The sequence below is a fragment of the Mesoplodon mirus genome (genome assembly GCF_964341445.2).
Source record: "Mesoplodon mirus genome assembly, chromosome: 11".
Taxonomy (NCBI): domain Eukaryota; kingdom Metazoa; phylum Chordata; class Mammalia; order Artiodactyla; family Ziphiidae; genus Mesoplodon; species Mesoplodon mirus.
The window spans coordinates 100,568,928-100,591,014 of NC_138987.1; the positions used below are offsets into that span (position 1 = coordinate 100,568,928).

The window sequence follows — 22,087 nt, forward strand, 5'->3', positions numbered from 1 at the left end:
AGCTCAGGTGAGGTGGAGGGAGGTCGGGGAAAGCCGCCTGCTCGTCTTCCAGAGGTGCGGCGGTGGCCTAGGGGCACAGCTTCCCACAGATGGGCCTGTGCTCCAACAAACTCAAGACTGGGTACAAGGCCCAGCCCAAAATGCCCTTAAAAAGTAAAACTGCGCACACATTAGTTGGGGGAAAGGATTATGAAACATCTAAACACTAAAAGAATTTATGTTAAGGTGGGTGATAATCGCACATCCGAAATAGCTAAACAGTTGCTTATGTCATGCAGATTTTTGTGGTTTTCCAGTACGTATAAACGTTTACACTGTAGCCTGTTATGTCTGGAATAGCATTATATCTAAAACAATATATACCCTTTTTTTAAGAATATATTTAAAAAATATTTATTTATTTACTTGGCTGCACCGGGTCTTAGTGGTGGCATGCGGGATCTAGTTCCCTGGCCATGGATCGAACCCGGGACCCCTGCCTTGGGAGTGTGGAGTCTTAACCACTGGACCACCAGGGAAGTCCCTAAAACAATATATACTTTAAAATGCTGTTGGGAAAATGCTCAACACAGGGTTGCCAAAAACCTTCAATTTGTTAATAAAAAAAAAAAAAAAAAAATCTGCAAAGTGCAATAAAAAGAGGTATGTCTGTTATTTTGTTACAAAGTAGGATTTTATTTTGCTTTCTTAAAATGCCTTTTCTTTGGTCTTAGATTATTTCCTTATTAGGAAAAAATGGAATTAGTTTCATGATGAGCCTGTAAATGACAGATTGTTGTAGATGAGTGGCAGCAAAAGGGGTCAGAGGTCACACAGAGTGACAAAGCGCAGGCCCGCTGTCGAGGTTGGTGCGTGGGGAAGGTGGCCACTGTGATTCCTAGAATTTCTACCTTTATTAACATAAAAGCTTAGGAATAAATAGTGAAGAGCCAAAGAAAAGGTGTTTGTTTGTTTAATCTCCGCAGGGCTTCCCAACCTGCCCAGCTTGATCTGCGTCAGGTTCCAATAGTGAAATCCTCTGGTGAAGTTGAGCATGAAGCAAGGTAAATCCCCAGAGGTAAAGCTCATTCCCTAGGAATGATGAGTCATTTCATGACCAAGAAGCAGTTTTTGAAAGTCTCTGTGTGACAGAATCCAGTGAGGTGAACGGAGCCTTGGTCAAGATGGATCCAATTTCCTTTTCTTCGTGTCCTGGTTCTTCCTATATGAATCACAGTCTCCTATGGAAGAGAAGATTGTTCACATACAGCTGCCATGATTTAAAAATAAGGAATAAACTGACAGCTAATAACTTTTGAATCGTATTAGTTAACTGTCCTACTTTAAACTAAAGGCCAAGAATGAAAATTGTTATGAGGGGGACAGGTCCCACTGTTAACACTAGACCAAGCTGCAGTAGAGATCATGACAGGCCTGCTTTTAAGAGGAAAGCTCTTAATGCAGCCATGCTTCAGTGTCCCACTACTATCAGCTAGAAAGAGCTGCACCTCAGGTCAGGACCCCAAGGAAGACTTGCGACTCTTAATCCAGTTACACTCCATTTTCTTAGACTGCTACTGGTCTGGCATGAGTCCCCTCCAACTTCTTAAAACGGAATGTCATTCTTTCTTTACGATTCATAGAATTATACCCAGGTTCTCCCTTCCATTTCTGTTCCTAAAACACTTTGCTACCTGTTACGTGTTGGTTAAGGTTGTAAGTTTGAAGGTGCCAGGGTCCGGATTTTGCCTGTGGATTCTGGTGGCAAAGGCTCTGTGGGGTCCTGTTCCAGGTCTCCATCTCGTTCTGCAGGACGGAGGCGGCAGGGGTCTGTGGCGGTTCTGGTTTAGACAAGGGCTTGACCACACTGTCCCCTGCATCTAGAGCCACGTACCACATTTCAAGACTGTCTGCAAGGACAGAGGTCACAAGCAAATGCAGCATCAACAAACGAGGTGCTGGACAAATAACAGGTCGTGAGAAAGGCCGTATCATGAGCGCTCTATACGACGGCGTTGGGGATTTCTTTCCCCGACCCGTGAAAGTACACCAAAGCCTCTCTCGGGTCCCGACAGCGGAGGAGCTGCGTATGTGCTATCAGCACTTTCTACAAAACCAATGGAAATGAAGATATTTTACATGCCTGTTTTGAAATGTATTTGTGAGCACGGCAAGTATACAGCACAGTAACTTACAGGCACTTGATAGGTATTTACTGATTAGGACTGAAGTCATTCCTTTAGCCCTCCTGACCTGGAAACACGTCCGTCTGGGTGAGCGGCTCTGAAGCAGCAGCTCCGGCAGGTGGCACCGGTGGCAGCGCTGCTGCAAGAGAAAAGACAAAACCACGTAACCAAGCTGGGCCAGGGGCAGCCTTGGAAGTGTGTGCCAAGCCGCCTGGGGTTACACTCGTCGGCACGGCCAGCAGTAGAACTCGGGACCCTGCATCCTGGTCCTACCTACAGATCTATGTAAAATAGGACTGACGATACTATATTCTTTCTTCTCATCAAACTGTGAAAAAGACCTGAGAAGTTTGTTTCTCCTTTAGCAGCAGAAACAGAAGAGTTATTGTAAGCCGTCTTGTCCAATTTTTACTATTTGAAGCTATAACCCTTGTTCAAACAAAATCTTAAGCAGAAATGAATATGTAAAACCAAGATGATGACTGTGTGATTCGGGGTGGGGGAAGTCCTGGAGATGACTCCTCCTCCACCCCTGACCCCCAGAGCTTCTGCAATGGTTTGGAAGCTAAAGACCTAGAATAATAATTCTTATTAAGAGCATCCCCAGCACAGTAAGTTTTTTGGGTTTTTTCCCTACATTAACCTCAGCCTGCCAGTAGTGCTGAGGGGAATTATAAAGAACTAAACATGAAGCAAGTCCTCTGAACCTTCTTCGTAATTTTTAGGGAGAAGCTGGGCAAAAATCCACTTGGTCTTTCTTTGTTTCTAGTCTCTGAGAAAGACTCCAAGAAAATCTGTATCTACTACTCCCACTGAACCTGGACTCTGAAATAAAAAGTTCAGGGATAAGGAATTGCCAGAAACTCATTCTCTTCAAACCCAACTTTGCTCTATGTTCAGAGACAGCTCAGGGGCTTCCCTGGGGGTGCAGTGGTTAAGAATCCACCTGCCAGTGGAAGGGACACGGGTTCAAGCCCGGTCCAGGAAGATCCCACATGCCGCGAAGCAACAATGCCCATGCACCACAACTACTGAGACTGCACTCTAGAGCCCGCGAGCCACAACTACTGAGCCCACATGCCACAACTACTAGAGCCCGTGCTCTGCAACAAGAGAAGCCACTGCAATGAGCCCGCACACTGCAACGAAGAGTAGCCCCCGCTCGCCACAGCTACAGAAAGCCCCCGTGCACAGCAACAAAGACCCAACGCAGCCAAAAGTTAAAAAAAAAAAAAAAAAAAAAAAAAAAAAGCTCTGTCCCCTGAGACATCTAGTTCCAGGTTATGTCAGGGCCCGCCTCCTTCCCCCAAAAGACCAGTGTCTTCCTTCAGTCATGGGGCAACGCAAGGCAGGACGTGACGGTTTGAGCCCGTAGCCGCCTCTGTGCTGTGTGCAGACCCGACCTGCTGCAGAGTCGGGGGAGCAGGGTCGCCCCCAGAGCCCGTGCTCTGTCCTCTCACCAGGACCCTGCTTCTCGGCGGGTGGGCCAGACGGGGGTTCCTGCTGCTGTTTCTCCATCTGCTCCCGGAACCGCTGCTGCAGCTGTCTTTGCCGGAGCTTCCGCTGGTACGTGGCATCGCTCTCTGTGGCAGCGGAGGTCGGGCTTCTGCATCAGGAGAGCAACAGGGAGGTGAGTTCCTGAGTTAACTGGTGAGCAGCAACACACAGTTCCCAAGGGAGCACACGGGCCAGCCAGTGTGCTGGCTCTGAAGTGAAGGCAGGAGTGGGAGGCGGGGGGAGACACCTGGGAAGGAGCAGGGGCGGGGAGGGCACGCGGCCTGCACCCGGAGCTGCTGTCCTCATCCCCTGTATCACAACGTGGTGGCTTGGTCTGCAAGGGGACGTCACCTCCTGTGGTTTGGGGGGTCCCAGAGTCAGGTTCTGTCGGCAGCTGCTATATCTGGCTTGTTCCACAGATGGTTCAAAGTCTTGTCTCTTCGCTTTAGTTAAGTCCACTTCAAGAGGCGGCTAATGAGGGAAAAAGGGAGAAAACTTCTTCCAACTGCTCTTCCCCCTCCTCAAGGACCTGGATACCTGAAAAATGGCATTTCACGATCCTCTATCCACCATTCCTTCTAGGTCCTAAGGAGCTGGGACAAGGGATCCATCAGTTCAAGTCATTTTAATTATAGGAGGAATAAAACAATTTCATTTTCCACCTATGCCATTATGTATTAATGAAGTTTTGATAAGAAGGAATCATACTTCAGTTTTTATTTAGGGCAAATGCTCTGTAAAATCTAATTTGAATCTTTTCTTGGCAACCGGATCTGATGCTGTCTACTTTTTTTTTTAATGGAAATGATCACACATCATCACACTACAGAAACCCAGAGATTTTTCACTTGGGAGAGCTCCTCTCTCAATTAATAATATGATGCTGATAGAATAAAGGAATATGAGGGATTGAGATGACTACATTTTGGATAAAGATAACATGAAAATGAAAATTATACTGTGAAATTTCGTACTGACATTGAGAAGTAAATAAGTTAAACAGGGCTTCCCTGGTGGCGCAGTGGTTGAGAGTCCGCCTGCCGATGCAGGGGACACGGGTTCGTGCCCCGGTCCGGGAAGATCCCACATGCCGCGGAGCGGCTGGGCCCGTGAGCCATGGCCGCTGGGCCTGCGCATCCGGAGCCTGTGCTCCGCAACAGGAGAGGCCACAACAGTGAGAGGCCACAACAGTGAGAGGCCCGTGTACCGCAAAAAAATAAAAATAAAAAAATAAACAGAAATGAGCTTATGCGGGGAGTTCCCTGGTGGCCTAGTGGTTAGGATTCTGGGCTTTCATTGCCGTGGCCAGGTTCATTCAATCCCTGGCCAGGGAACTGAGATCATCCTGCAGGCCGCATGGTACTGCCAAAAAAGAAAGAAAAAAAAAGAGAAATGAGTTTATGCTATGACATGGATGAACCTTGAGGACATTCTCCTCAGTCAAACAGGCCAGTCACAAAAGGACAGGCAAGAGATGACTCCACTGACATGAGGCCCTTAGAGTAGCCAGACCAAAGAGACAAAGTAGATGGTGCCCAGGGCTGTGTGGAGAGGGGTGCTGGCGTCATGTTTAACGGGTCTAGAGTTTCAGTTAGAAAAGAGCTACAGAGATAGATGGTGGTGATGAGTATCCCACATTATGAATGTATTTAGTACCCCTGAACTGTACCCTTACAATGTCTAAGATGGTACATTGTGTTATGTATGTTTTACCACAATAAAAGAAACGGGGGGAAAAAATGAGCACTGAAAAAATTTTAAAAGACTGATGATGCTAAGTGCTATTGAATGTATAGAATAATTGGAACTCATACACTGCCAGGTGGGAGTGTGAGTTAGTACAACCATACTGGAAACTGGAAGAATCTACTAAAACTAGGCATATGCCCAGCCCTCTGAGCCGAGCCAGCAGTTCCCAAGGTAAATGGGTGAGTGTGTGCAGCGAGAGGCGCACCCAAACGCTGACGGCAGCCCTGTATCCAACACAACCAAAGGCTATGAAAACCGCAAACGTCTGTCAAGTCAGTCTGGGAAAGTCAACTGTGGTAGACTCGTGCAACAGAGAAGATACAGCACTGGAAATGCCACTACATGCAGTTAAGAGTGAATCCCACGCACGTGTGGAAGGAAAGCCAGACACAAAACAGTTAAACGATTTGACCCCAAAAAGTACAGAACAGTCAACACTAACCTGTGTTGTCAAAAGTGGTTTTCCTCGGTAATGAGGAGAAGGGGAGGCCTCGGCAGCAACTGCAAGGGACACACAATCGAGACATTCTGGGACACGGGGATGCTCCACCGTGACTCAGATGCCGGTTATGTAGGTGTGTCTGGTCTTAGAATTCATCAAGCTGAACATTTATGACGTGTGCATTGTCTGCATGTCTATATGTACTTTTAAATACTTCAGTCACTGTTTGTAAAGCATAAACTGTACAATCCCATTATAGAAAGTTCAAAAACAGGAATAAATCTGAGACTAGAAGTCAGAACAGTAGTTACTTTTGAAAAGATAAAATCAAGGTAGTGAGTGGGAGGGGGCAAAATGGGGCCCTGGAGTGCTGATAATATTCTGTTTCCCTGTCTGGTTTGTAAAACATAGCAGTGTTCACTTCTAAACATTCATCAGGCTGTGCCATTATGATGTATGCCGTTTTCTATATATATGTTGCACTTGGTTTAAAACATTCATTGAAAGAAAAAAGTGACGAAGCAATGGAGAGTGACGTCAGCACACGGCAGACCAGAGGCTCCAAGTCTCTCTCAGAGACACCACGCTGACAGCAGTACACAGACCCGATGCCTCTGTACGGACCCCAGTGGCCACATGACAGGCTACAGCACTCAGGCCGACACAAAACCAAGACGAGGTTCCAGCAAACGAGGGAGCCAAGTGCACGGCGTGCTGCGTGCCTGCCCGCCCACGGCCGTGCCCCTGCCCCTGTCTGGCACAGAGCAGTACAAGCAGAGGAAACCTCCCACACTGGGGCGCTTCCCTCTGGGCGGAAACAAAAGAGTGGACTGTGCATCTGAAGTTACGGGGCTTGTCTGGAGGCTGCCCAAGGCACTGGTTTCTGTCTCACCTGACAAAATGCTGACAGAATCGGGAGCAGAGTTTGAAAGTCACTAAAAACAGGTGAGCGCCACAGCACATAAGAGCTGCAGTTCTGCAGTCGGATGCCAGAAGAAGCAGGAGACTAAAAGACCTGAGAGGTCCTAGAACCTCCAGCTGGGCTGACTGGCACAGATCTTCCCCTGCACAAAGCCAGTACAGAAAGACTGGGAGAGGTGGTGGTTTTTTCAAATGCCCAAATCTCAGCAAAAGATCACATATAAAGAAACAGACATGGCCCAATTAAAGGAACAAAATGAAACTCAAAAAACTCACCCTGAAGAAATGAAGAGCTATGAGCTGCCTGACAAAGAAACTAAAATAACTCAAGGATGCTCAGTGAACTAGGAGATCACAGACAGACAGCTCGAAGAAATCAGGAAAATGATGATGTATATACAAAATGAGAGTATCAACAAAGAGAAATGAATTACTGGTGAAAAACTTCCAAAATCTGAGGAAAGAAAAGATGTATAAATTCAAGAAGCTCAAAGAACTACATCTAGGATGAGCCCAAAGAGAACAAGGCATATTGTAATCAAAATGTCAAAAGTCAAAGACAGTACGATGAACTATCAGAAAGAGAAATTAAGAAAACAATCCTATTTACAATTGCATCAAAAAGAAACACCTGGGAATAAATTTAACCAAAGAGATGAAAGACCTGTACTCAGAAAACTAGAAGACACTGAAAGAGGTGGATACAAATAAATGGAAAGATATTCCACACTCATGAATTGCAAGTCAATATTATGAAAATGTCTATACCCAAAGCCATCTACAAATTCAATGCAATCCATATCAAAATTCCAAAGGCATTTTTCACACAAATAGAACAAACAATCCTAAAATTTGTATGGAACCACAAAAGACCCTGAATAACCAAAGCAATCCTGAGAAAGAAGAACAAAGCTGGAGGCATCACACCTCCTGATTTCAAACTACCTTACAAAGCTCTAGTAATTAACAGAATGGTATTGGCACAAAAACAGACATAGATCAATGGAACAGAATAGAGAGCCCAGAAATATCTATAAATATCTATAGGATATACACAAAAGTAAACAAGAAGGGAATCAAATCATGTTACTACCAAAATAATCAACACAACACAAAGGACAGCAGTAAGAGAGGAAAGAAGGGACAAAAAAAAAAGCTAAGCTACAGGACATACAGACAACGATTAACAAAATGACAATACTAAGCCCTTCCCTGTCAATAATAAAGGTAAATGGATCAAACTCCCCAACCAAAAGCCATAGATTGGCTGGATGGATTCAAAAAACAAGATACAACTACATACTTCCTACATTAGACTCACTTCAGATCTAAAGACATAACACAGGCTGAAGGTGAAAGGATGGAAAAAGATATTCCATGTAAATGGCACCCAAAAGGGAGCAGGGGAGGCTATAGTAATATAAGAAAAAATAGACTTTACGTCAAAAACTGTTACAAGAGACAAAAGAGGACATTCTATAATAATAAAAGGGTCAATTAACTGTGAAGCTATAACAACTATAAATACTTATATACCAAACATCAGAGCTCCTAAATATGTAAAGCAAACTTTGACAGATTTGAAGGGAGAAATACACAGCAAGACAATAATAGTAGAAGACTTCAGTACCCTGCTTTCAGTAACAGACAGAACCAAACAGAAGGTCAATAAGAAAACAGAAGATTTGAAAACTACAGACCATATGGACCTAAGACATAGAATATTCCACCCAGCAACAGCACAATATACATTCTCCTCAAGTACAAATGGAATATTCTCCAGGAGAGACCACACGTTAGGCTACAAAACAAGTCTTAAATTGAAGAAGGCAGAAATTATACAAAAAGTATCTTTGCTGATCACAATGGAATGAAACTGGAAATCAATGGCAGAAGGAAAAATGGAAAATTCACAAACGTGGAAATTAGTACTTTCTTAAGACAACCAACGGGTCAAATAAATCACAAGGGAAATTAGAAAATATCTTGAGACAAATGAAAATGAAAACACAGCATACCAAAACTTACATATGCAGCAAAAGCAGTACTAACCGGGAAGTTCCTAGCTGACACAAGCTAGGGAAGATAGGAAATAGAGCACAGGGCAGGGCTTCCCTGGTGGCGCAGTGGTGGAGAGTCCGCCGGCCGATGCAGGGGACGCGGGTTCGTGCCCCGGTCCGGGAAGATCCCACATGCCGCGGAGCGGCTGGGCCCGAGAGCCATGGCCGCTGAGCCTGCGCGTCCGGAGCCTGTGCTCCGCAGCGGGAGAGGCCGCAGCGGTGAGAAGCCCGCGTACCGCAAAAAAAAAAAAAAGATGATGAGAATACTATGAACAGCTGTACACCAACAAATCAGATAGCCTAGAAGAAATGGATACATTCCTAAAACACACAACCTACCAAGACTGAATCATGAAGAAACAGAAATAGACCAGTAACTAGTAGAAGAGTGTTTTAGTAAACAAAAACCTAATAACAACAACAAAAAAAGCCCAGGACTAAATGGCTTCACTGGAAAATTCTACCAAACATTTAAAGAATTAACACCAACCGTCAAACCCTTCCAAAAAACTGAAAAGGAGGGAACACTTCCAAGTTCATTCTGTGAGGCCAGCATTATTCTGATACCAAAGCCAGGCAAAAACACTATAAGAGGAGGGTGGAAAAAAAGACACTACAAGAAAACTATAGACCAATATCCCTGATGAATATTGATGCAAAAATCCTCAATGAAATACCAGCTCACCAAATTTAACAGCACATTAAAAGTATTATACACCATGACCAAGAGAGGTTTATTCTTGAAATGCAAAGATGGTTCGACATACACAAATCAATCAATGTGATCCATAACAAAACCACCTGTTCATCTAAATTGATGCAAAAAAAATGTCTGACAAGATTCAATATTTATTTCATGATAAAAACATTCAACAAATTAGGAACAGAAGGAAACAACCTCAACATAATAAAGGCCATATACGAAAAGCCTACAGTTAACATCATACTCAATGGTGAAGACTGAAAGCTTTTCCTGGAAGATCAGGAACAAGGCAAGGATGCCCACTCTCACTACTTCTTAACATATTGGAAGTCCTAGCCAGAGCAATTAGGCAAGGGAAAAAAAGGAATCCAAATTGGAAAGGAAGAAGTAAAGTTATCTCTGGTTGCAGATTACTTGATCTTCTATGTAGAAAACCCTAAAGACTCAACAAAAAAACCCTGTCAGAATTAATAAACAAATTCAGCAAAGTTTCAGGATACAAAATCCACATAAATAACAGTCGTGTCTCTATACACTAATAATGAACAATCAAAATTAAGACAACAATTCCATTTACAATAGCATGAAAAAGAATAAAATACTTCGGAATAAACCTAACCAAGGTGAAAGACTTGTACACTGAAAACTATGAAACATTGCTGAAAGAAATTAAAGAAGGCACAAATAGATGGAAAGACTTCCCATGTTCATGAACTGGAAGACTTAATATTGTTAAGATATGCATACTACCAAAGTGGTCTACAGATTCAGTGTAATCCCTATCAAAATTCCAATAGCATTTTTTGCATAAATAAAAAAATTCATCTTAAAATGTATAAAGAATCTCAAGGGACCTCAAATAGCAAAAATAATTTTGAAAAAAAAAAGGAACAAAATTGGAGGACCTCCTGGTTTCCAAACATATTACAAAGCTTCAGTAATCAAAACAGTATGATACTGCCATAAAGGCAGGTGTGTAGGTCAATGTAATAATACAGAAAGCCCAGAGATAAATCCTCACGTATGACCAAATGATCTTTAGCAAGCGTGCCAAGACTACACAATGGGGAAAGGAGTCTCTTCAACAAATGACGCTGGAAAAACTGAATATCCACATGCAAAAGAATGAAGTTAGACCTGTATCTTACATCATATACAAAAATAAATTCAAGATAGATTAAATCGGGCCTCCCTGGTGGCGCAGTGGTTGGGAGTCCGCCTGCCGATGCGGGGGATACGGGTTCGTGCCCCGGTCCGGGAGGATCCCATATGCCGCGGAGCGGCTGGGCCCGTGGGCCATGGCCGCTGGGCCTGCGCGTCCGGAGCCTGTGCTCCGCAACGGGAGAGGCCACAGCAGTGAGAGGCCCGCGTACCGAAAAAAAAAAAAAAAAAAAAAAAAAAAAAAAGATAGATTAAATACCTAAATATAAGACCCAAAACTATAAAACTCAAAGAAGAAAACACAGGGGAAGAAAAACTTCATGACATTGAATTTGGCAATGATTTCTTGGATATGACACCAAAATGCAACAAAAAAAGCAAAAATACACAAATGGAGCTATATCAAACTTAAAAGGCAAGCTATGGAATGGGAAAAAACTTTGCAATCATATCTCTCATAAGGAGTTAATAGCCAGAATAATATAAAGAACTCCTACAACTTGACAACAAATAAATCAAATAGCCCAATTAAAAAATGGGCAAAGAACCTGAGCAGACATTTCTCCAAAGATGATACACAAATGGGCAATAAGCACATGAAAAGATGTTCAACATCACTAATCATCAGAGAAATGCAAATCACACCCATTAGGATAGCTACTATCGAAAAAGCAGAAAACAACACATGTTGGCAAGGATGTGGAGAAATCAGAACCCTTGTGCACTGTTGGCTGAGCTGCAAAATAGTGCAGCCATCATAGAAAACAGTATGGAAGTTCCTCAAAAAAATTAAAAAAAACCCACCATACGATCCAGCAACCCGACTGCTGGATATATGTCCAAAATAACTGAAAACAGAGTCCTCAAGACGTATTTGCACATCTATGGTCATTACAGCCGTATTCGCAACAGCCTGAGATGGAAGCAACCCACATATCCATTGGTGGATGAAGGGACAGAGAAAATGTGATACACACATACAATGGAGCGTTACTCAGCCTTAGAAAGGGAGGAACTTCTGACACCTGCTACAACACAGATGAACTTTGGGGACGTCATCCTGAGTAACAGAGCCAGTCACAGAAAGACATCAACTGTACGACTGCACTTACATGAGGTACTGAAAACAGTCAAAGGCATAGAAACAGAAAGCAGGATGGTGGTTGCCAGGGGCTGAAGGAGGGGTAACGGGGAGTTTACGGGTGCAGAGGTTTCCATGTTGTAAGTTCTGGGGATGTGTTTCCCTACTGAACTGTACACTTAAAAATGGTTAAAATGGTAATTTTCATGTTATGTGTTTTTTACCACAATGTTTTAAAAAAAGAAAACTACAATATCCCTCATAAATATAGCAGAAATCCTCAACAAAATATTAGCAAAGTGAGTCCAATAGTATGTAAAAAGGATTTAGAAAAAGGAAAGAAATGGAGTTTTTTTGTTTTTTGGGTTTTTTTGCGGTACGCGGGCCTCTCACTGTTGTGGCCTCTCCCGTTGCGGAGCACAGGCTCCGGACGCGCAGGCCCAGCGGCCATGGCTCACGGGCCCAGCCGCTCCGCGGCATGTGGGATCTTCCCGGACCGGGGCACGAGCCCGTGTCCCCTGCATCGGCAGGCGGACTCTCAACCACTGCGCCACCAGGGAAGCCCCAAGAAATGGAGTTTTGACAGCTGCCAATTGACACACACCTCTCTTAGGGGCAGCACAAGAAAAAGAAGCCCTCAAGTACCAGAGAGGGAAGGCTGCCCAGGGTGGTGGCACTGCAGGGACCCAAAGAACCACAGGCGAAGCAGCCACACTGCACCAGGCAACAGGAATGCTCCAGAGCCTGACTGGCCCAGGCATGCTAAACTCCAGACCCCATTCTCCGAAGGCAAATGCACAGATCACATGACACGCAAGTACAGAAACAAGGGAGAGCTAAACCTTAAAGACACCCGAGCTAAGGAAGAGCAGGAAGGTTGAACGGGTGAGGCTCTGAGTGTTCGTAAGAAATGGCAGTGGTGCTGCAAGGGATCTGAGCTCCTTCTGCCTCACAGACCACTGCCAAGCACGGTTCTCTCTACATAAGAGACAAGTAACACAAATGCTCCAGGCTTCAATTTCCTCATGGGTACATTACGGTAATTGGTTCCTGCTGGCTCTTATGTTCAAAGTTGTCTGAAATACATGCCAGCCAAGTCTTCACTTTTTCTCTCTCCATCACCAAATACTCACTCATGACACAAAAGCATCATCAGTTTCACCTTTACTGCAACGCATTCCATTCCACCACTTCTAACATACCTGGTGTGGAAGCTTGTTTAGTGACCTCAGATAGTCTTTGTCCAGAATACAATTTCCAAGTGCATTCCCGAAACTTCTAAGGGTAAGAAAAAAAAGGGGAACGGGGTTGAGAACGTTATATGTAAATATCAGAGGACAGAACTACACCCTTTGTACAAGCTGCTTCTCAACACAGCAGAGGAAATGGACTCTGATAAGCATTCAAAAATGTTCATTACGCATCTGCATCAGGTTCTGAGAATACAGCAGTGAGCACAACAGTCACAAACCCCTGCCCTCGGGACGGGCAGTGAGCACAGGAAGGCTGAGCAAGCACGCACAAAATCCCACTAGCTATACCTCCCAACGCGGAACACAAATTCCACAGCAGAGAATGTCTCCCAAGGACTGCTCCAATTCCCCAGTAATAGTGAGCACGCACACTTTAGGGGCACAAACCTCCAGGACCAAAGTTCTTTACTTGGGATAGCTGGATTCCCCCATGGGTTATGGTACTGCCCATTTTTAGTGCATGTTTTACATGTATTTTTCTGGTAATTCAATTCTCAAAGGCATCTATGACCCAAAAAAAGGTTAAAAACCCTGGTTTATGAAACGAAGTTAACTATGTTACATATACATAATGAAGAACTGTGTAGGTGTATTAAAGAGAATGAGGAAACAACCTATGTGCTCGTGTGGAAAGGTCTCCAAGACACACTGCTGATGAGAGGGGTGGGGAAGGCAAGGTCAAGTACAGAACAGAGAACACAGGATTCTGTCACTTATTCCCCCAAAAGTGGGCCCTCAGCATAAAGAAGCACTGGGGAAAGACAGAAGAGAGCAGGAAAACAGGCTGCACAGGGCCAAGGGTGGGAGGAAGACTTATGTTATTTCGACTTCTGAACCACGTGGATGTTATTACCCAGAGCTGAGAAGAACAGGATCTGCCTACCTCAGTGCTCGCTTCAGCCCATCGGTCACTGCCTCCTTCCTCGCCTTCTCCAAAGACAAGGCTTTGGACTTGAGGCCCTCGCTGACACCATAGCCCACATCCTCATGATACGAACCATCCTGGGGACAGAAAAGGAGTTCAGGGTCCAACGTGAGGAGCTGCAGCCCCGTCCCTGGCTGCAGAGCTCTCCTCTTCCTCAAGCGTCAGTGTTCAGACTGGCTGGACAGAGCCCAGGGCCTGGAACACAGGCGGAGTTGCCAGAGTCCATTTCCAGGGCTACTTCCTGGACCGGATCTGCCTAGAGATGTGCCTATGCTCCAAGTGCAAGACAATTCTCCTTCCTCTTCACATAACCAGGCACACACCTGACCCGCCTCACATCTTACTAAGACACATTACCCACACTATGAGAACCTCTGGGGCACCAAACCAAAAATTTGAAATATTATATTTAACAGATTCTAACGACTGGACAGCAAATCCTCTCACAAGTCAGGTGGTACCTGTTTCTCGGCTTCTACCAAAAGTGAAGGTGGGCCTGATCAAGCTGTTGGCTGACAGAGCTGAGTATAATGTTTGATGATAGCATTGTGATTTCTGATAGGTAACTCAGGAGTCAAAGAAATGAATGACACTGTAACGAAACTCATTCATTCTCAGTTTGTTTATGTGAATAAGGTTCTCGGTAGTATTTATAAAAATAAGTCAGAATAGAATTAATGCTAAATGTTTAGCCTAGGAATAAGTAGTATTAATTATGGATATACAAACTAACTGAATAGAAAACAAACAGCTCATCCATCTTATCAAGAAATGCATTTTCCATAAAATTTTATTAAATATAAATATTTTGATGTAGTTATGTTGTCTCTTCAACATAAACACAACTGACTAAATTGTGTATTAACAGTACCTGTAATATCAATAGTAACTCAATCCAGAAGAAATTTCTCAATAGTTAGAGCCTTAAGGTCACTGGAAATTTATCCCCTAAAATTTTTACATACACACACACACACACACACACACACACAGAAGTATAATAAGATTATCATTAATAAAAGGTTTTCAATCATATATCTTATATTAGGATAAAAGCCAGAGGGGAAATGGAATGGAAATACGTGTTCAAGAAGAAACAACGTAAGATGCCTGATGACCGAAGAATAACTTGCTCAAAAAAAGGAAAAATAGGGCCTCCCTGGTGGCGCAGTGGTTGAGAGTCTGCCTGCCGATGCAGGGGATACGGGTTCGTGCCCCGGTCTGGGAGGATCCCATATGCCGCGGAGCGGCTGGGCCCGTGAGCCATGGCCGCTGGGCCTGCGCATCCGGAGCCTGTGCTCCGCAACGGGAGAGGCCACAACAGTGAGAGGCCCGCATACCGCAAAAAAAAAAAAAAAAAAAAAAAAAAAAAAAAAAGGAAAAATAGGGACTTCCCTGGTGGTCCAGTGGTTAAGGCTCCATGCGCCCAACGCAGGGGGTCCAGGTTCAATCCCTGGTTGGGGAACTAGATCCTGCGTGCGCAGCTAAAGACCCTGCACGACACAACTAAGACCCAGTGCAACCAAATAAATAAGTAAGTATTTAAAAAGAAAGAAAGAAAAAGAAAAATAGCTTGCGCATGTATTTTTTTAATTGGATGACAGCATTTAATCCTCTATGGTATTTAGAATACATTGGTATGTGTTAAAAAGATGTAACAGATTTATTTTAGAATGTAAAATTTTACAATATGCCAAAAAATACACCCTTACAACTGTTTATATATATGGTGAAAACTGAGTCAACTTAAAAACGTGCAAGAGAACAGAGTTCCTCAAAATTCTCTTAGGGGCACATGAGGGAGGATGTCTGAACAACCCCACCCCCTCTCTGGGTCCCGAGGCCTCCGTACCTGCTCACTCTCCCACCTGCCCCGTGCCTGCAGGCAGCACGTCCCCTCCATCACCCTCACCTTCAGCTGGACTCTCACAAATGCACAGACGCCCACGTAGAACTTGCCATTGTTAAGGTCAACAAAATCTAGGAGTGGGAAAGAGAACCAGTTGAAGAGGATACTGATCCCTGTGCCTCACCTGTATTCCTCCTGCTGGCGACTGAGCACACCTTCCCTAGGTCCTTGCCTACAAAACACTCCTGCCAGAAGTCAGCCAATGCCAACGAAGGGAAACGAAGAAGCAGCCACTGCCAGGAAGCATACTCACCCACGTTCTGTTGTGTGATAGAGTGTGCCCAGCCATTGTACCCAAACATCTCATTGGCCAGATTAATTACCCTGTGACCCTCGATGTAACACACCTGGAAAAATTTAAAGAAGAAAAAAAAGCTTGTTAAAATTCCTTGCCATACTTAAATGTAGATCAAAATTTACTTAATCTGGGCTTCCCTGGTGGCGCAGTGGTTGAGAGTCCGGGGACGCGGGTTCATGCCCGGGTCTGGGAAGATCCCACGTGCTGCGGAGCGGCTGGGCCAGTGAGCCAAGGCCGCTGAGCCTGCGCGTCCAGAGCCTGTGCTCCGCAACAGGAGAAGCCACAGCAGTGAGAGGCCCGTGTACCGCAAAAAAAAAAAAAAAATTAATTTATTCCTTACCAGCTTTTTTGGCAAAACCACCCTTAAACATTCCAGAGAATTTCTCAGTGAACTTAATTCAAAGATCTTCCAGAGGAGCCAATTAGAACTAGTGTCTTGGGCCAGGCCATGCTTGGGCCACTGCAGATGACAGTGAAGGCTGGAACCCATCCCCGCCCAAAGACACAAATAAACATCCACTAACAGTGAATGAGAGACCTTCTGAATCCATGAGGATCAGAGAGGGAGTTGGCAAGTTCATGGAAATGGTCAGCACTGTGGGCGCCCACTTTTCAGGCATGTAAACTCTTACCTTCTGGCCTCCTCCAGCCATGCGGCTACTTATGTATTCTGGGCCCAGCCTCTGCCTCAGAGCATTCTGGATGGCCTGGTACTCTTCTGCTGTGTATTGGTACTGTAATCCAGAAAGGGAAAATTAAACTGACATTTCCACCATTCCTTATCAGCAAGTCTCCAACTTTCTGGTCTCCAGACCCCTTTACGCTCTTCAAAAGTACTGAGGATCCTATGAGCTTTTGTTTATGTGGGTTATATCTATCAATACTAGGAATTAAAAATGAGAAACTCTGCAGGCACACATTCCAGTAACCATCAGAGCAATGGTATCAGCACATGCTATACGGTCTCTGGAAAACTCCACCCTCACTCATGAAAGAATGAGAGTGAATAAGGCACAGAGTATTTTAGTATTATTATGAAAATAATCTTGATATCACAGACTCTGAAAGGCCTTGTGGACCCCCAGGGGTCACTGGACCACATTTTGAAAACCACTGCCTTAGATGTTATTAATATGTTACCATCCCTACAAAACTTTCTCGAGCCAGAACTGGGAAACTGGAACTTCCCTCCTCGGAGTCTATATGACATGTATATAGGCAAGGGAGTAGGAGAGGAGAAAACATGACAGGAAGCCTTGCTTCCATTTGTCCTCTTCTCTAGCCCAACAATGTCCCATCCTACACATAGAGAAATACACTCCTACTTGTTTAGATTTTCATCCCCTCAGTACTTTTCCCCTTGCCCTATTTAAATGGAATAAGTACACACAAATAGATTTCTGGTAAGACAAAGATAGAATTTGGGGGGACAAAGCAAGAATCTCCCTTATATGCACAGAACATCTCCACAAAGAGTACAACACCAGAAACCTTGGATGCCTCCAAAAAAGAGATCTGGGTGACATATGGACAAGAGTGATAGGAAATAGTGAGACTTTTTACATACAGTCTGTGTCATTTTGAATGTTACAGCATATGAAAATGTAATCTATCCAAAAAATAAATAAAATTTAAATCTAAATGTAACCCCCAGTGCTGCTAAAGTTCCAAAATGCCCTCAGAGCTTGTCAAAGACTCCCAAATGATGCACTTAAATGAAAAAAAACAATAAAACCGCTTACATGTGTATGATGGCGCTCTACCAATGGCTTCCCCATACCTTTTTCACTTGACCTCATTAAGTGAATCATTAAGTGAATCATTAATCATTAAGTGAATCACCTTGCTGTACTTAACCTTATTCCTTCCAGGTATGAAAAAAACACACGTACCTGACCAAAGCATAATACAGAGTTGCCACCAGCAGGATGGCCACTAAGAATTGCTTCTTCAGTCCCAGACATGTTGATTCAGGCTGACCTCTAAATAAAAAGAAGATTAAAAAAATGATCTCAAAGAATGCTAGTGGTAAAAGGCAAGAGCCTCTACTAAAAATCAGATGAAGTAACTTTCCTTGCATACTTTAAACACTGACCCAGTCAAGGGCCAAGTTCCTCAGTGCTTAGCTATCACCTAACAAGCCACTGAAAATCCTTTAGGGTCTGCTTCTACCTTTCTGCTAAAATTTTGCTAGCATGGTGGTGCTATTAAAGGTGATTTTTACAATAAGAATCTATTGTATGTTATAATTACAATGTTCATAATTGAAAAAGTCAAAATTACAAAAGCATGCTAGGGGAGAGCTAACAACCAGCTTATGACCACCTGCTATATGGGCATCGTGACCCTGACCTCTGTGGGGTTGAAGAGGAAACACAGGCCACGGTAGCTGAACTGCTGTTGCGGAGCCAACACGCCAGCAGGCGGGAGGAGTGTAACAGACGTGACGCAATGGAAGAGCCAGATGGCACAGAAGACCCTGTGTTCAGAAAGGGCACAGCATTAAACCACTAGTAGTCTCTGCAGTTTCTTTATCGCCTGGGACCTTGTTACAAATGCACATTCTCAGGCCCCACCCCAGACCCACTGAATCCAAAACCAGAGGCGAGGCCCAAGTTTGAGTGCTGGACCAAGCCCACCCCATGATTCTGACACAAGCTCCAGTTTGAGAGCCACTGCATTAGACTGAGACCACGCAAGTGTGCAGTCTATTAGAAAAGAGAATTACCCTCAGAAAAAGCAGCTGCAGCTGGCTGACCGGCTACCTGAGTGCCCCACCCGCCTCAGATCCAACAAAGTTGGGCCTCAGCACATCTGCATGCTATAAATCTTCAGAATGTTCACTCACAGTAGGACCACAAGTCTATGAACGTCAACCAGTATGATTCCCCACGCAGTGTTCCAAGACGGTGTTTAAGAGCTGACATTTCAAATGGTGATTTCTGGCTCCATCACCCACGAGGTCTTGACCAAGAGAAAAATCACATAATCTCTCTAAATGATGTTTCATCATCTAGAAAATGGAGATAACAATAGTATCTACATTTCCTAGGGGTTCTGTAAAGATTAAATGAGAAACTGCATAAAAATTGCATTAATGCAACTAGAGATTATCATACTAAATGAAATTAAGTCAGAAAGAGAAAGATAAATATATGATATCACTTATCTGTAGCATCTAAAATATGGCACAAATGAACCTATCTGCAAAACAGAAACAGAATCACAGACATAGAGAACAGACTGGTGGTTGCCAAGGGGGAGAGGCTTGGGGGAGGGATGGAGTGGGAGGTTGGGGTGAGCAGATGTAGGCTTTTATACATAGAACGGATCAACAACAGGGCCTACTGTACAGCAGAGAACTACATTCAATATCCTGTGATAAACCATCATGGAAAAGAATATAAAAGAAAGAATGTGTGTGTGTGTGTGTGTATATATATATATAAAAAACTGAATCACCTTGCTGTACAGCAGTAATTAACACAACACTGTAGATCAACTCGACTTCAACTTAAAAAAAAACTACATCAGAAGAGTGCCTGGCACATACGAAATACTAAATAAATGTTAGTTATTGCTAAGTTCTTGTTAATTTTCTTACATACATGATGATGAAAATGCAGAAAACTAAATGATCATAAAACATTACCTTTCAGGACTTCCCTGGTGGCGCAGTGGTTAAGAATCCGCCTGCCAAGGCAGGGGACACGGGTTCGAGCCCTGGTCCGGGAAGATCCCACATGCCACGGAGCAACTAAGCCCGTGCGCTCTAGAGTCCTCAAGCCACAACTATTCAAGCCCGCGCGCCTAGAGCCCGTGCTCCACAACCAGAGAAGCCACCGCTACCAAGAGTAGCCCCCGCTCACCACAACTAGAGAAAGCCCACGCGCAGCAACGAAGACCCAACACAGCCAAATAAATAAAATAAATATATAAATAAATAAATAAAATACAAAAAAAGTTCTAAAAAAAACATTACCTTTCAGCTAAGAAATGGTAAATTTATTTATAATCTTGCACTAAAAAGTAGGATAGTGGCCTATACTAGGTTAGTCAATAGTTAGTGTCTAAAATTGTTGAATCAAGAAATAGTGGAATGAGGATATTACTTAGAACTAGAAATGCCAGAAAAGACAAGTAAAAGAACGAAACATCTCTTAGGAGTGGTGCTGGTGTGAAGAACAGTGCAGCAGGGCTCGCCTTTTTAAAAATAAAACTTTTAGTGCTATTTCCTTTTCAAATATGTGCATGTATTATTTTAATAAAGATAAAAACTTAAATACCTGTTCCATAAAGCAGGGGTCAGCAAACTTTTTCCATAAAGGGCCAGAGAGTAAATATGTTAGGTGTTGCAGGTTATATGGTCTCTGTCACTACTTCACTTTGGCGTTTTAGCGTGAAAGTAGCCATAGACAATACATAAATGAATGGGCGTGGTTGTGTCCCAATAAAACTTTATTACACAAATGAACTTATTTACAAAACAGAAAGAGACTCACAGACTTAGAAAACAAACTTATGGTTGCCAGGGAGGAAGGCCGGCGGGGAGGGATAGATTGGGAGTTTGGGACTGACACATACACACGGCTATATTTAAAATGGATAACCAACAGGGACCTAATGTATAGCACAGGGAACACTGCCCAATATTCAGTAATAACCTAGATGGGAAAAGAAACTGAAAAAGAATAAATACATGTATATGTATTACTGAATCACTTTGCAGTACACCTGAAACGAACACAACACTGTTAATCAACTAGGCTCCAATATAAAATAAAAACTTAGGGACTTCCCTGACGGTCCAGCGGTTAACACTCGGCACTTCCACTACAGGGGACATGGGTTCAATCCTTGGTCAGGGAACTAAGATCCTGCATGCCACACAGCATGGCCAAAAATAAATAAATAAAATAAAAACTAAGAAACAAACAAAAACTTTATTACAAAAAGAGGTGGCAGATTTGGCCCATAGGTCACGGAGTGGGATACTAAAAAGTTGTAGGTGAACAGGATATTCACAAAGTTTCAAATGAGAACCTATCTGGTTATCTGTTAAAAACAAGGGTATACACTGCAAATGTGCTAATGCCACTGAACTGCATGCTTAAAAATGGTTAAAATGATAAATTTTACATTATGTACATTTTACCACAATTTTTAAAAAGGAGGGAAATAGCTTAACACAGAAAAGATTTCTATCTCACTCACGAAAGATTTAATACAGTCTGGCAGCCCTGTCCATATAGCTATGCCGTCTGGCATGTGTGACCCCTGAGGTCATCGCTGCAGGAGTAGGCAGAGCTGGAGCAGTCACACTGGCTCATAGCTGCCTTAGCTGTGACATGCATCACTCTGGTCACAGTTCCCTAGACAGAACTAGTCACATGGCCCCAGAGGCTGGGAAATGTAAGAAGGCATTGAAATATTTGGTGAGTACTGTCTCTACCACATCCATTTCTCCCCACTCCAGTAGGAGCCCCTAGAAGGTGGGGAGTTCTTCCTGACTCTCTGTGGCACCCCCAGGGCCTAGCATAGTAACCTGCTCATAGTAGGTGGTCAGGAAGGGAAGTGTCTGAATATTAAATGAACGGATACACCAGTGAATGAAATACATAATGCAGGATATATAGACAAAGTATATATTTTAATTCTAGAAACTAATTTTATAAGGCAAGTTACACTTCTCACATTTAAAAAGCAATTTGTTTCTACTTTTCTAAACAATCTTATAAGATTCAATATATTGGGCTTCCCTGGTGGCGCAGTGGTTGAGAGTCCGCCTGCTGATGCGGGGGACACAGGTTCGTGCCCCGGTCCGGGAGGATCCCACATGCCGCAGAGCGGCTGGGCCCGTGAGCCATGGCCGCTGGGCCTGCATGTCCGGAGCGTGTGCTCCGCAGCGGGAAAGGCCACAACA

The 22,087-nt window shown here is 43.7% G+C and overlaps 1 protein-coding gene across 22 annotated transcripts in view; it reads right to left on the reverse strand.

Annotated features, from left to right (window-relative positions):
- Positions 1 to 936: 936 nt before the first annotated feature.
- Positions 937 to 22,087, reverse strand: part of RAD52 (RAD52 homolog, DNA repair protein) — a 56,535-nt gene continuing 35,384 nt past the window's right edge. For 5 of the 22 annotated variants that reach the window (XM_082635286.1, XM_082635285.1, XM_082635272.1 and 2 more), the window contains 12 exons: positions 18,517 to 18,643; positions 18,057 to 18,146; positions 16,797 to 16,898; positions 16,120 to 16,213; positions 15,810 to 15,937; positions 13,916 to 14,034; positions 12,982 to 13,057; positions 3,910 to 4,133; positions 3,626 to 3,771; positions 2,233 to 2,304; positions 1,674 to 1,889; positions 937 to 1,220 (listed from right to left, as the gene is read on the reverse strand). In XM_082635286.1, coding sequence (XP_082491412.1) covers positions 1,159 to 1,220; positions 1,674 to 1,889; positions 2,233 to 2,304; positions 3,626 to 3,771; positions 3,910 to 4,133; positions 12,982 to 13,057; positions 13,916 to 14,034; positions 15,810 to 15,937; positions 16,120 to 16,213; positions 16,797 to 16,898; positions 18,057 to 18,128 — 1,311 coding nt within the window. In that variant the 5' untranslated portion in view covers positions 18,129 to 18,146; positions 18,517 to 18,643 and the 3' untranslated portion in view covers positions 937 to 1,158. Of the gene's footprint in view, positions 1,221 to 1,673; positions 1,890 to 2,232; positions 2,305 to 3,625; positions 3,772 to 3,909; positions 4,134 to 12,981; positions 13,058 to 13,915; positions 14,035 to 15,809; positions 15,938 to 16,119; positions 16,214 to 16,796; positions 16,899 to 18,056; positions 18,147 to 18,489; positions 18,644 to 18,892; positions 19,796 to 19,816; positions 22,046 to 22,087 lie in introns of those variants that run through there. The other 17 variants (XM_082635284.1, XM_082635280.1, XM_082635269.1 and 14 more) reach the window with 12 other exon arrangements.